Source organism: Magnolia sinica, chromosome 8 (genome assembly GCF_029962835.1).
Source record: "Magnolia sinica isolate HGM2019 chromosome 8, MsV1, whole genome shotgun sequence".
In the NCBI taxonomy this organism is placed as follows: Eukaryota; Viridiplantae; Streptophyta; class Magnoliopsida; order Magnoliales; family Magnoliaceae; genus Magnolia; species Magnolia sinica.
The window spans coordinates 12,414,095-12,430,156 of NC_080580.1; the positions used below are offsets into that span (position 1 = coordinate 12,414,095).

General features: G+C 41.9%; 1 protein-coding gene across 1 annotated transcript; it reads left to right on the forward strand.

The window, feature by feature from the left end:
* The first annotated feature begins 988 nt into the window (after window positions 1-988).
* On the forward strand, window positions 989-4,985 carry LOC131254131 (uncharacterized). Its single transcript, XM_058255137.1, has 7 exons — window positions 989-1,382; window positions 1,728-2,002; window positions 2,345-2,834; window positions 3,054-3,175; window positions 3,254-3,919; window positions 3,974-4,515; window positions 4,583-4,985. The coding sequence occupies exons 1-7, from the start codon at window positions 989-991 to the stop codon at window positions 4,983-4,985; spliced, it is 2,892 nt and encodes a 963-aa protein (XP_058111120.1).
* The last annotated feature ends 11,077 nt before the right edge of the window (window positions 4,986-16,062 follow it).

Below are 16,062 nucleotides of genomic sequence, written 5' to 3' on the forward strand. Positions count from 1 at the left end.
AATAGGCTACTGCAAAAGCTCACATCAACACCACTCATATGCCAACATGGTCCGAACTAGTGTTGATCTCAGCCCAAGATTATGGTTATTCGGAGGTGGGAAGTGTCGATATCCAACTCATCATCTTTATACAGATGGGTCCATGTGAATGAATGGTCAGCAATGACTAAAAATTGGACAGAACATTGTGCGGTTAGAATGAGAATAAATATTATTTTACGTCCTAAGCATTCACATAGAAGGTGCACTTTAGTAATGGTAGTAATTTGGGGACTTTTATAGTCTTTTTATCAAGGTTGTTACTTGTTGCTTTTGTAGAGTTTTAGGGTTATCTGTACGATTTTGATGCGATTGAATGTGCTTTGAAGGTAGCTATTGAATGTATATGTAATCTTGAAGAGTAATATATGTAAATTGTTGATACGTGAGGGAGCGGATTGGGTGGTGTGCCACCCACCTTGTGGTGTGTTGATATCACCAAGTTCTGTGGGCCCCACCATGATGTATGTGTTATATCCACACTGTCCATCCATTTGGTGAGATCATTTTATGTATTTTTTAAAAAACGAGGCAGATTCAAAGCTCAAGTGCACCATACCACAGAAAACAATGGGGATTGAACACCGACTATTGAAAGTTTCTTGGGGGCTATAGAAGTTTTGGATCAGACTGATATTTGGTTTTTTTTTCTTCTTTCCTTCATACAGGTTTGTGTGACCTTATGAAGAGGTTAGATGGCAGATAAAGATAATGGTGGGCCCTGGGAGGTTTCAATAGTAGGCACCATTGTCCCTACTTCTTTCTCTGGTGTGGTCCACTTGAGCTTTGGATCTGTCTCATTTTTTGGATCATAACTTAAAATAATCTCGCAAAATAGTTGGATAGTGTGGATATGATACATACATCATAGTGGGCCCACAACTTGGTGAGGTTAAAACACCACCAAGGTCGTGATGTGTGCGGCCCACCACGCAGTCCGCTTCCATATATGACACATGGTGGCGAATTTGAGTTGGCACTTTCTTTATGTGGGCGAGTTGTCTATGGTGGTGGAGCTTTAACCTATGAGGTTCCAGCCTCCGGGGAAGCTCAGGGCTTCTCAGGGATTCAGCATCAGTTTGATGGGAATGAGGACCACCCGATTTGTTACAGTTCAAAGGCTGAAGTCCAGGCAGATAGATTGGATTTATCGGTGGACTTGTCCCCTTTCTTCAAATTAGCAGACATAGATTTTGACAGAAACACTGCAGTAGGTATGAAAGGTCATTCACAGACAGCAAAATTGCTTGACAGAATGAAACAAAATAAAAAGAGAAAGGGCAATGTCAGGGGGTTACAATCGGCTAGGAGGATTAGCACGAGCAAGCTCTTCTCAGCAAGAGGTGAATGGGAGTCAAGGTTGCGCAGACAAAGGCGAAGGGCTGTGAATACCAAATGTGTGTCGAATGGATAAGATCTTCATATGGAACGTTCGTGGAATCGGAAATCATCGCTCCCTTAGAACTATTAAGAGGCTTATCAGAGATCATAACCCATGGGTTGTTGTGCTGCTCGAACCCATGCTCGGAGACGAGAAGAGGGTGGGAGTTGGTTTGTCCCTCGGCTTCCATTCATCCTACTCTAATGGGGATGTTGGGGGCAAAATATGGTTTTTCTACAAATCCTCTATCCCTTGTTCAGTCATAAATATGTCTCAGCAATCCCTATCTATTTTGTTTAACCTGCAGGATGTGTCGGTCCCGATCTCTTTCACTTTTGTCTATGCCAGTTGTGCTCAAGAATTAGCAGGAGAGAGCTGTGGGCTAAGCTGGCTTCTATGTCTACCTCGGTGAATGGTATTTGGGCAATCGGTGGAGACTTCAATGTTGTCTCAGATGCCTCTGAGAGAAGTAGGAGACTGCTAGATAGAGCAAGCTCAATTGATTTCTTCGATGCAATTAATAATGTAGGTCTGATGGATGCAGGATTCTCGGGAAACAGGTTCACATGGAGTAATAATCAAGTAGGTTCCTCTAGGGTTTGGACGAGACTAGACAGGGTCCTTACCAATGCAAATTGGGCTGCGTTCTTCCCCGCCTTTCAAGTGCATCATCTGCCTAGAGTCAACTCCGATCACGCCCCTCTGCTTCTGGTTTTTCCCTCCACAGAAGCTCCGAGTGGCCCTAAGCCATTCAGATTTCAAAGGATGTGGACTCAACACAAATCCTTTCACCAGGTGGTCAGCATGGCTTGGACAAGGGTAGAATCAAGGCACCCGGTGCATAATGTCATAGCAAAGCTCAAGGCAGTGAAGTAGGATCTCAAAAGTTGGAACAAAAATGTCTCTGGGAACATATTTGATCAGGTCTGCCAGGCTGATCGGGAGTTGGGCGAGCTTAAGGCCAGCATCCAGAACGTCAATCCTTCGGACGACCCCTCTCTGCAGCAGCTCAACGACATCAAATTAGCTGCGGATAAGCTTAATAGGTTAGAATTAATGCAGGAAATTTATTGGAAGCAAAAGGCTCGAATTGATTGGTTAGTTGAGGGTGACAGGAATATAAAATTTTTCCACGCTTCCGCAGTTGCAAAGCACCGCCACTCCCGTATTCACAAGGTTATATCAGAGTCGGGCCATGAGATTAAAGATATCGACGGGATTAAAGCAGAAGCGGTGAATTTTTTTACGAGACAATTCACTTCCTCTCCTACTTCTGACGCCTACTGGATTCTTCAGGTCATCCCGCACATTGTCTCTCAGCAGCAGAATCACGGTCTGATGGCTTCGCCGACTCTGATGGAAGTTAAAAAACCTGTCGAGGTTATTCCCATGGATGCAGCGCCAGGGCCTGAAGGTTTCTCAAGTGCCTTCTATTTTGCTTGTTCGGAAATGGTGGGCAGCAATATCCAGAACACTATCATCTTTCTATTCTAAGGTGGTAAAATGCCTAGGTCCTTCACTACTTCCCTCATTTGCTTAATCCCTACGATGCAATCCCCTAAGAAGTTCTCTGACTATAGACCTATAAGTCTATGCAACTGCATTTACATGATCTTTGCCAACATTGTGGCAGTTAGATTGAGTTCCATCCTTCCTTCGATCACCTCCTTAGAGCAAGGGGCTTTCATTCCGGGCCGTCTCATTTCAGAAAACATCGTTCTCAGTCAGGAGCTTTTCAGGGACATTGCCAGGAAGGTCCGGGGTGGAAACATCATTCTCAAGTTGGATATGGAAAAAGCTTATGATAAAGTCGAATGAAATTTTCTCAAGCAGGTTCTATCCCGATTTGGCTTCGGTACTATATGGGTGGACTTGGTTGAAAATTGTGGGAGTAATAATTGGTTTTTAGTGTTAGTGAATGGGGAGTCGACCAGTTTCTTCAAATCAACCAGAGGTCTTCAGCAAGGCGATCCTATCTCCCCTGCTCTTTTTGTCATCATGGTAGAGGCTCTTAACTGGGGCCTAAGGTCCTTGGTGGACCAATGCCGTTGCATTCCATTCAAAACTTGCAGGGGCTGCCCGCGGGTGTCCCACCTCCTTTATGCCGATGACACCCTTTTATTCCTTAATGGGGGTGTAGCTTCACTTTGGATCATGAGAGATTTTCTAGACAAGTATCAGGATGCCTCGGGTCAAAGCATCAACCTCTACAAAAGTTACTTTGTTTGCGCTCCCAAGATGACGTCAGCCCGGGTCCGAGCGAACGAGGAAGTGCTTGGAATCGCAAGGGCCTCTTCCACTTTTTCTTATCTAGGAGTTCCTATCTCGGCTGGAAGAGTTAAAGCAAGTATGTTTCAGCCGCTTTTGGATAAGATAAACGGGCGGATCCAGGGTTGGCAGGCTAGGATTCTCTCACAGGCGAGTAGGATGGTCCTTATCAAGCATGTTTGGGGAAGTGTCCCCATCCATTTGTTGGTAGCGGCGCATATTCCTCAGCAGGTTCTGCTCTCATTAAAAAAATGTTTTTGTAATTTCTTCTGGGGTTGGTCTTAGGGTAAAGGAAAACTTCACTGGATGAATTGGAAAAGGTTGGCGGTTCCTATGGAGGAAGGTGGGTTGGGCTTTAGAAGGTTACAGGAGATCATGCAAGCCTTCCGTTTGAAGATGGTATGGAGCATCGTTTATGCGAAAAATGATAGTTTATGGGGCTCCTTCATGTCTGCAAAGTACAAGCCTCCTTTGCAGCATCTTGATTCTCACAGGAGATGCAGCTATGCATCCCCTATCTGGAGTCGCATTCAGTCTCAATTCTCTCTTTTGGCCACCATTGTGCAGCATCGGTTAGGAGAGGGTACATGTCTGTTGTGGTCGGAGAACTGGTCTGGTCTGGGCTCGCTTACGGATCTCGCCGTTAATCCCATTCCAGAGGCTATGATGGAGATGCAGGTTAGAGACTTTCTGGGCCCGTGCAGCCCTCTGCCACCGTCTACGGCGTTCAATTTCCTTCCCCAAAGGATAATCGACTACAGTTTCCAAGGGGGTTTCAGCGTCTCGGTTGGACCTAATAGCACTTTCTGGCCCGTTGAATCCTTCAGGTAAGTTCTCAGTGAGTTCAGTTAGAAATATTTGCAGATCTCCCTCTTCGCCTATGGAGTGGGCCAGAATCTTGTGGAGCAAATGGCTGCCTCCAAAAATCTCGTTGCTGGCGTGGAGGATCCTGCAGAGGGCTGTCCCGGTTGATGTTGCCGTTCAGTCCCGGGGCGTGCAGCTGGCATCTGCATGTGTCTGCTGCGGATTCAAAATTCCGGGCCAAATTTCTGTTGAGACAATTCCGCATCTCTTTCTTCACAGTCGCATCGCAAAGGCTCTCTGGCATCACATTGGTGAAATCTTCCACATTAATATTTTGTCGGCTCCCTCTTTGAATCTTCGTATTGCGCAATGGAACAGTGCTTTCCTTGCGTCGATGAGGAAATCAGAGATGCAGCGACTGGCCCCTTTCTTGCTTTGCTGGGTGGTGTGGAAAGCCCGCAATGCTGCACGGTTTGACAACAAAAAGGTTTAATGCTTGCCATGTTCGCTCAGTTGGATTGGTGGATTTCATATGTTGCTGCTCGGAGTGGAGGCAGCTCCATTCACAATCCGCCCTCGTCAGTCCCTCACAGAAGCTCGGACCCGGCATCCTCAAATCAGGAGCAAGCTCAGTCAATGGTGGTGCACTGGATCAAGCCATGCTTTGGGTGGATAAAGATTAATGTTGACGGTTGTTGAAGGGGTAACCCGGGGCCCTCGGGTGGTGGAGGAATATGCAGAAATGATAAAGGGGAGTTTTTGTTTGCCTTTTCCAATGCATATGGGCATGGTACAAGCACATGTGTGGAGATTCGGGCCATTCTTGACGGTCTCTCCCTTTCTATTCAAAGGGGCTTCGATAAGGTGGTGATTGAATCTGACTCGCAGTTGATCATGGACATTCTAAACGGTAACTCTTGTCCGGGCTGGAAGTGGACCTACTGGATTAACAGGATCCAAAATATGAGAATGATGGCCCAAACTCACATAATGCACACTTTCAGGGAAGCCAATTTCCCGGCCGACACTCTGGCCAAAATTGAGACTGATACTCAACGTTCGTGCTTCTTGTCAACTGTTGCAGATCTGCAGATTCATGTTAGGGGTCTTTTTTTTTAGCTAGAGTGGGTCTGGGGGCGGTTACAGATCGCCTTGGCAGGGAGTAATCCGTTGTAATTTCTTTTTCCTTTTGGCTCACGATAGGCTTGCCTAGTTATTTTTCTCTGGGCAGGCCTGAATGTACTCCAGCCTTTTGTGAATGAATAGAATGATTTTCCGAAAAAAAAATAAAAAATAAAAATCTATATAGTGAAGTTTCCTTCTCTCCTCTCTTCATTTTTTTCTGCTTCTTGTATAAAAAATGAAAGCCATTTCATTGACTACTGGCGATTCCAAAATTATATGCATTGTTTCATCTAAATCAATACCATCCCATCTGCACAAAAAAGTAAAAGGAAAAATCAAGAGTGAGGTGATCTGCTAGCAGGATAGCGTCCACACATAGTAGGGGTCCAATTCCCACAGTTTCATATGGTGTAGTCCACTTGAGCTATGGATATGCTTCCATTTTGGGCTTATGTTTTAAAATGATCTAGAAAAATATACGGACAACGTAGAGAAAACACACATCACGGTGGGCCCCACAGAGCTTACTTAAGTTACTCGGTACACAATCGGCGTATACAGAGTTACTTGTACACAGTTTGCATCCAACTGGAGACCTGATACCCTCGTGGAAAACTCTAGAAATTGGTTTCAATGAAGATTATTTAATTTCCCTCTATTCAGATCAAAAGGAAAAAAGAAAAAGAAAAAGTAACAGTGGAGACCGATTTGTATTTCTCAAGTATTCCTTACTCCTGTAAAATAGAAGAAGATAATAATCAACTTATATGAGGCAGAGAAGACACGGGAGAGAGGCCACCCTCATCAGTGGTGGCAGAACTCTGTGGGCCACCGTTATGTCTATGTTTTATTCATCCCGTCCATCTATTGTGCCAACTCATTTTAGGTCATGAGCCCAAAATTGATCCATATCTAAAGCTGAAATAGACCATGACACAAGAAACAATGGGATAATGATGTCCACCGTTGAAAAGTTCATGGGGGCCACAAAAGATTTCGGTCCAGGTCTGTGTGACCTCATGAACAGTTTGGATTGGAAATAAAAATCATTATGGCCATGGGAAGGTTTCAACAGTGGACATTATTATCTCCTAGTTTCGTATGGTGTGGTTTACTTGAGCTTTAGATATGCTTCAATTTTGAGCTCATGCCCTAAAATGAGTTTGAAAAACATATACACTGCCCAGATAAAAACATAAATCATGGTGGGCTGGACCATATAGAGTCCGGAGTCCCTGCCTAATGGGTATTCCTTTTTTGAGGTAACTGTACATTGAATCCACACCCTGATCCATAGCTCAAGTGGTAGACTGAGTGAAAGATACCTCGTTTCAACACTGAGGTCTTGGTATCGATCCCGAGCGGGGGTTGGCTAACAATGAAGTGGGTGTACTAACAAGCTAACAAAAAATCATTTATTCTTTCTACAAAACAGTAGGCCACTTATAATGAATCCGACTATTCATCATTGGCTTGGGCCTGACTTGGCTAGACACCAGGCCTAATTTAAGAGCCCAACCTAGCCCTGAAGCATAGTTTAAGGTTCGAGCCTTGACCTTCAGGGCTAGGCTGCCTAGCCCATTGCTACCTGGAGCTATAAAAGAGCCTTCTTCTTGTCCTAAAAAAAAAAAAAAAAACTTGAAATCAATGGCTTAAAAAGCCATCAGCATATATAGGCCCATTCCAACCTAGCCACGGTGTACTAGGACTTGGAACCTGTGTCCAATTTGACTAGGGATGCCAATGGTTTGGGTTTCCTGGCTTAGTTCTGTAGGGCGGAGACATGGGCCCTTAGTGTAGGGTTGCGCTTGGGCTTAAAATCTAGGCCTGGGGTCTAAGCTAGGTTGGGCCATGATCAATGATGAATAGCCCAGCCCAGCCCATTGTCCCGTCCCATCATCAATTGGGTCACTTTAGATAAAAGAATAAATGAGTTCAAGACATTTGTGAGTGATCTCATTCAATATACATGTGTACTTTAAAAGCAATTTTAAATTTAGAGCCATGTTTCTATTATTAAAACCATTACTACTGTGGAATTTGTTGCTGGTGGAGAGAATTTATAAAAGATTTCTTAGATTTAGACCATATTAAATCTCTATTCATATCATTTTTTTTTTCACTTGCAGGGTCAACCTCTAGGGTTAGAGGTAGAACCGATGCCTTTTTAGCCCAGTTAGGGCTAAGGCTAGGCATTAGGGGGCCAACCATGGCCCAGCCCTAGCCCAGCCCTAGCCCAGCCCAATGCCACCTGTAATCTCAATGAACCGTGTTTTCATTTGGAGTCAGGATCCTCTGCTTGCCACAAGCAAGGATTTCTTGCTTGTTGCAATGTGATTGAGCCACATCATCACTGTCAGTGATGATGTGGCTCAATCACATTGCAACAAGCAAGAAATCCTTGCTTGTGGCAAGCAGAGGATCCAGATTCTTTCATTTGTTAGGTTTGGAGGGATGGAAATGGTGATATCAAGGTTAGCACACAAAACTTGCTTAAAACTAAGGGCTTGACCCATAGTTTTGTCCTTCCACTATGTGCTCTTAGACCTTGGTTTCTCCGCTCGGCTTTTCACCAGGTGCTCTTCTGGTGTGCAAAAGGGCTCTTGCCAATTGTGACCATCTTACTCGAAAGTTACACATGCACATGCATGCATGCATGTTATAGTCGATGACAACGTGTCAAAAGTGCGTTGTAATGTATCGATATGCATAATAAATACAGTCCTAATTCAATGTTTAACTTAAGATTCGAGCGGAAATATCTCACCTAACCTTCTATGTAAAGGCACCACAAGCGCTATAAAGGGCACCCTCCTAGTCCGTAACCCGTGTGCATTTTCAAGGGCTACTAACCCTCTGCTTCGAGACCCTCACCGGCAGGTTGGTGTCCATCCTAGCTATATGTGAGTTTTTTCAAATCTCATTCTTCTCTATATCATGGCACTTTGTATTTGTTTCTCTTTCCTTTCCATTTCCTTCAAAGTTTTGATCTTTACAAGGCTGTCCCATCATGCATCCTTGTCATGAATTTCAAATAATTCTTATTAGTAATCTCAAAGAAGATAATACAGGTTTTTGTAAGAATCAAATGTGTAATACAATGGAAAAGAATTCTCCCTTTTACCTCTTTTTTATTTTTATTTTGTTGGACGAAGGTGGGAGCACACCACCTACACTGGTTGTGGCAACGATTATAGTTGCAATGGTTGATCTTTGTCATTCTATCTAATGAAAAACACTTGTTAACTAACAACTATTATTTTCCCAATAATAGCTATTATATACCCAATAATAGCCTTTATATACCCATGGCTCAGTGGTAGATAGGCTCTGTTTCAACACCAAGATGTTGGGATCGAGTGCCCATGTGGTGTGGGTATGTGTGAGTTTGCGTGGTGTAATTGCGTGTTTAAAAAAACTATGATTTAACTTTAGAGCTATGGACTTTCATAGACGGTCTTGTCTTCAGCAATGCGGTTCTACTCTCTACACAAGGCTAATTGAATTATAATCTCCTCAGAATCTAGGTGTTGCATGCATGTTTGACATCAATGAATTTTTATAGTTTAAGCTGTGTCAAATATTTTTTTTTTTTTAAATTTAAAATGATTGTTGATAGAGTGGATCGAATTCGATAAAGCATTGTTTATGAAATACAACACCATTTTTATTAGAAAAGACTGCTGTTCCTTGAACATTATATAAAGTAAGAATTTTTTAAAAACAAAATTCAATTTGAACGTTTGGCAGGAACTTTTTTATTTTCTTCCCATTATTCTACTTTTCCATTTCATAACTGCCCTAATAATTATATGAAGATGGCACTTGTTAAGGTCATAACACCACTTTTAGATGTTTATTAACCTAACTAAGATGGCTCAATGTGACCAATGGTGAAGCCATTATACCTTTAGGGCCTGATAGGAAACTCTCACTGCATTGCATTGCATTAGAAGGTATTATACCTTTAGGCCATGTCTGGATGTACGATTGTTTTATATTACAGTTACCAGGTTTCAACGAAGTGAATAGTCCAAAAATCAACTTGTCCCACTTTATGCAGAGAACCATTCTCAAACTGTGATTTTGATCATAAAAATTTGGACATAACAAAAAGATAATTGCAACAATGGAGAGATAAGTAACATTTATAATTGAAAAAATATTGTAACACTCCACTTCCACTACCTTACTCTATTTGTCTGTCCCTTTCTTGTCCTTTTCCTTCCTTACCCAACCCGCGCGCCCGAGCTCCTCTCTCTCCATCTCTTGTGCCCAAGCTCCGCAGTCCCCCCATCTCTCTCTCTACTTCGCCAATCCCCTGAGCTTAACTCATCGTCTGCCCAAGTCGTCTTAGTCGTACTACATGCACTCAGCCACTCTCTCTCTCTCTCTCTCTCTCTCTCTCTCTCTCTCAACACTAACAATAAGGTACCTCTATAGCTCTATCTAATATTTGTGTGTGTGTGTGTGTGTGTGTGTGTGTGTGTGTGTGTGTGTATTATTAATTGAATATTTGATTTAGGAGTTGGGTCGGGTTGCCGGGTTGAGTCGGGTGCGGATTGGGTGTTAGGTTGGGTCGGGTTGGGAGCAGACTCGACTCGATGTAAGCTCTCCTTGACTAGATCCACTAGCTCGCCTCGAACTCGACTCGAAAGGTTCGACAAACAAGTCAAGCTCCAATGGTAAGCTTGGCCCACCTCGACTCGACTCGGCTCGATGTATAACCCTACTTGAGACCCTGACTGGTGGGAAGCGGATTGGCTGATGTACCACACAGGCACCCACCATCGACTTGGCTGGTGTGGGTACGTGTCGCTCGAAGACGAGCTCTGTAGCTCCTCGAGCTCCAAGTTGTACGAACGGTTCAAAAGAGACCAAAGTTACATGGGTCAACAATGATGTATTAATTATATCCACACCATTCATCCATTTGGAGAGATCATTTTAGATCATGAGCCCGAAAATAAGCTATATCCAAAGCTTAAGTGGACCGCACCAAAAATAGCAGTGGGATAATGATTCTCACCATCAAAACATTCATAGGGCTCACCATAACATTTATTTTCCATCCAATCTCTTCATAATGTCACACACACCTGGGTGAAGAAGAAAAACAAATATCATATTGATCCAAAACTTCTATAACGGCTTCAACGGTAGACGTTCAATCCTCTATTGCTTTCTGTGTTGTAGTCTGCCTTATCTTTAGATCTATCTTATTTTTCATCGAAAGACTTGAACAAAAAATAAGATAGATCAAAGTATCAAGTGGACAACACTATAGAAAGCAGTAGACGATTAAACGTCTACCATTGAAGCCCTTTTGGGGTCATAGAAGTTTTGGATTAATATGAAACCATTTTGGGGGTTAGAGAAGTTTTGGATATGATATTTATTTTTCCTCTTCATCTAGGTATGGGTGACCATATGAACATATTAGATGGAAATAAATGTTATCATGGCCATACGAACGTTTTAATAGTGAAAATCATTATTCCCATTGCTATTTATGGTGTGGTCCACTTAAGCTTTAGTTATGATTCATTTTTAGGCTCATGATCTAAAACGATCTCCTGGGTGGATATATAATAAATGCTTTATTGTGGGGCATGTAACTTTGATCTACTTTGAACTGTTCCTACAACTCGGAGCTCGAGGAGTGTCATCCCTGTCTTCCCAGGACACATGCCACACCAGCCAGGTCAGTGGTATTTTGTACACCAGCCAATCCGCTTCCCCTGACTGGTGACCTGACTCTGTGAGCCCCACGTAATGTATGTGTTGCATCTACTCGAGTAGATACTCAGATATAAAAGCAAAGAATCCGGATCCTCTGCTTGTCACATGCGGGGAAACTTCTTTTCTTGCATCGTCATTGGTCCATGTTATCACTCACATTGTTAATAGTACTATTACAATAAACTCAGTGTGCAATGATGTGGCCTAATTAGATTGCAAGTTAAAGAATTTTACTGCTTGTGGCAAGCACATGATCTGGATTCAAAACTAATTTCAAAAATGCTTTAATTGCATCTCTGACAACATCACTTGCCCCAATCAAATCCGGCTACATCCCAACATCACCAAACTATGTAGGGTTGGGTCACCAAGGTACATGGAGGTTGACATTCAAATCTGACACTAGAGTTGGGAAGAATATCCGGCCATCATTTTTTATTTTTAATTTTTCCAGAGATTCGGATCTAAAGCGAAAGGAAAATTCCTGTGATAGAGGAGAGTGGTTGGATTCCTAGAAGCTCAACAACCCCTAAGACCCTAATTAGATAAGGGGAACTAGAAGGAGAGGATAGAGAAAATGTAACCATGATGAATGCAGTGAAAATAGTATTGAGGATTTCTCACCATTCTTGCAACTCAGATGGTGAAAAATAGCAAGTCTGTAGAAAAGGTAATCATGATTTCTCTTTCCAGAGAAATCTTTGATAAATGCTAAACAGATGCTGGAGGGGATTCAATGCTTCTTGCAATAGAAAATACGAAAAGTGTGATTTTTGGCAATCTAAGCAGTTGAAAATGATGAAATGAAGAAATTAGCTTTCCTTTCCGTTGGAGTCCTCTCAGAAAAGAAAAAGAAAAAGAATGGAAAAAGAAAAAGAAGCCCAGGGAATGATGGTAATGGGATGATGAGTAGAATGTGAAATAACTAAATGGTTACAAACAAGCACTACAAGTGAAGGAAGACTCTAATGCTTAGGGGTATGATGGAAGCTTAGTTTGTTTTATAGAAGTGGAGTTTTTTAAAAGAGGCTGAATTCTCTTTAGACATTTGTAGAATGAGTTTATTCTACAACTCTTGTGCATGGGATTTTCCACTGTGTTTTCATATACCATCCAAACTATCCAGAAGGGAGGTGGATTGGGTACTGTTCTTAGCTGTACCGAAGACATTACAGGCACAACATTGTAAAACCATGGATGGCATGAAAGCATCGTGGAAGGCCCCATTTGCAAGAGTTGTAGAATTAGCTTATTCTACTCACGATTCCTGCGAATCCAACCTCCCTTAAGAAAAACTTCTACAATGCTAGCTAGGCTTCTATTAGCGTGACTAAGTGTTAGAGTCTTCCATGCCTTTGCTTGTTCATTTTGTGTTTTGCCTTCGCTAAGGTTTGCGTGATCTTATCTACAAGGATGACAAACAAGAATTTTGGTGTTGACCTAAGGAAGTTTTTAATGGTGGGTACTCATTCACCACTATTTCCTGTGTGGTCTGGTCCACTTGATCAAGGTGGGCCCTGGAGATGGAAGAGTGCAATGCTTAGTGAGTCTAATAGAAGCCTAGTTAGTCTTATAAAAGTAGATTTTCTTAAGGGAGGTTGATTCCTTGGCAATTAATTGTTTGTAGAATAAGCTTAATTAGATGACTCTTGTGCATCAGTCTTCCAATGTGCTTTCATCCATCCAAGCCATCCATAAGGGAGGCCGATTTGGTACTGTCCTTATCTGTAATGAAGTCAATACAGTCATGATAATAGGGATTTGATTGGATGGGTGTTAGGAAGTTTGTAATGATGGGCGTTCAATCACCACTATTTTCCTGTGACGTGGTTCACCTGTGATTTTGATTTGCTTCATTCTTCGCCTTATACCTAAAATGAGCTAGCAAAAACTGATGAGTGGGTTGGATGGCATGAAAACATCATGGAATGCCCTATGTGCAAGAGTTATAGAATGAGCTTACTTTAGGAACCATTGCTGAGAATTCGAACTCTCTTGACAAACACCACTTCCATAAGATTAGCTAGGCTTTTATTAGACTCACTAAGCATTAGATGGGTTTTGTCCGCTCATCTTGTGATCTTATCAACATGTTGGATGGCAAAAAAAATTACAGTGCCCTTGGAAGTTTTTAATGGTGGGCACCGTTTAATCACTACCATTTTCTGTGGTGTGGTTAACTGGAGATTTGAATATGTCTCATTTTTGGGATCATGCCCTAAAATGAGCTAGAAAAACGGATGGATGGGTCAGATGGCATGTAAACATAATAGAATGGCCCATGCGCAGGAGTTGTAGATTAATGAGTTGTTATACATACGTTGCTTAGGATTCGACCTCTTTAAGAAACTCCACTTCTACAAGACTAACTAGTATCCGACTCACCATGCATTAGAGTCTTCCATCCCTGAGGCCCACCGTGATCAAGTATTGGACCACACCACAGGAAAGGATTGAACCTCAGTCAAACTCAGGTTTACAATAGAATTAACAGAGGGAGAACAGAAATAGAAATGTAGGTTTAGGGCAGGCTGTTCGAGCTATCTATCCAACTCACTATGCATTAGAGTCTTCCATCCCTGAGGCTCACCTTGATCAAGTGGACCACACCACAGGAAACAATGGTGATCTATTTAGTCTTATAGAAGTGGCTTCCTTTGGAATCCTTAGCAGCGTATGTATAATAATCCTATTCTACAACTCTTGTAGATGGATCATTCCATGTGTTTACATGCCATCCGGCCCATCCATCCATTTTACTAGCACATTTTAGGTCATGAGTCTAAAACTGAGGAAAATCCAAACCTCAAGTAGACAACACCATAAGACACAATGGTGATTGAACGGCGACCCTTAGAAACTTCCTGGGGTCCACTATAATGTTTATTTGCCATCCAACTTATTGATAAAGTCATGCAATACGACCTAGATGAAAGGAAATACAATCTTTATCTAACACTTTTATGGCTCACAATAACTATTTAATGGTGGGCATTCAAACATCACCGCTTCCTGTGGTTTGGTTGATCATAAGACTTGGATCTACTTCATTTTTGGACCCATGCCCCTGATAAAATGGATGAACATCATGGATACAATGCATAAATCAAGGTGGGCCCATGGTCATGGTGTCACCGAAGTCGTGTTTCCCTTCACTGAATCAACATTCACGTTTGAAAGTTGTTAGGTTGAGGATTGGATCCTATATCTAACGTCAGCTGCCATGCAATCAAAGGCTACCAGGTTAAGTGTTAGACGTAAGACAGTACTTAATTAATCCCTGTCCATCTGTGAATTTTGGGTGCCTAAAAGATCTGGTCAAACAATCATCTTGTACCATGCCAATCAGAGGTTTTTGGGTGGTTGTCTTGATTTCTACGGTCTGGCCCACTATAATATTTTTAGGTAATCCAACCCATGATGGTGGGATTTTCAAAACAAGATGGGTATTTATACGAAAGCCTTTTGGCAGGGAGTTCCTGTGCTGGATGCTAGGTGGGGCCATTGTAATGTTTATGAGATATCCGCACCCACCAACTATTTTGAGAGATCATTTTAAGTCATGCGATAAAAAATGAGGTGGATCCAAAACTCAAGTGGTCCGCATGAGAGGAAACAGTGAGGATTTAGTGACCACCGTTTGAAACATTCTAATGGCCACAAATTTTCATATGAGGCTAAATTATTATTGTTTTTACTTGATCAAGGTAGTGGGAATGAACTTATAAACAGTTTGGATGACATATAAACATAATGGTAGATCCAAGGAAGATTTTAACTGTAGGAAACTCTAACAGTAGTAAAATTTCCCCAGTTTTTCTCCTCGAATGGCCACCTTGAGTTTTAGATCCACCTGATTTCTGATCTCTATGTCATAAAATGATATGAAAAAACGGATGGACCGGTGGGTCCACCTAACATTCCACCTTAGGAACTTCCTAAGAAAGCCTTCAGCAGGAAATCTGCGTCCTTGAAAACATCAGTTACATAAAAATCTCTGTTAAAGCATTTCATGTGGAGGTGCCATTGAGTCCGCTGTTGGGAAAGTAGATGCCATTGATCCGTGTTTTTGAACTATGCTTTGCCTGAGTTGAATCTTTAATGGATGGACATTGAGGTGAGTCTTTAGCTGGTTAGACACCGACTGAAATTGAATATTTCAGCTTTGCAACTAGGCAAACGATACAGTAAAGCGTATTGACTGTACCAAGGTCGAGCACTAATTGGAGATCATCAACCATTTACCTGCACAGGTCTACACATACGACACGTGTGACCTGGTTCAGGTGACACACGTACACATGTAGAACATCTTAGCCATCCATCACATGGTCTCCGACATGTAGAAGCCCTGGCCCTAAAATTATGCCAGGTCACTCACCGGTATTATTTAGAAATCATTGATCTTTTAAGGTGCTGTTTGGCATATTTATAAATAAAAGCTTATTATTATTTTTTTAATTTCTTAAAAAAATTGATTTGTTAATTATCTAATTTATATCTATTAATTTAAATGTAAGAGATTTTATTTCTTAATTCTTTTGGTATGTAGAGTTTACTATTTTTTTTTAAAGAGTTTATTTTGCTAATTAATTAGGTAGGCATTTAAGAATTTTGTTGTTGATAAATTTATTTTTAAACTTTTAAAGGAATTTCCATGTTATCCTCTTCTCTTCTCCACATCAAAGGTGGGATCCACATGA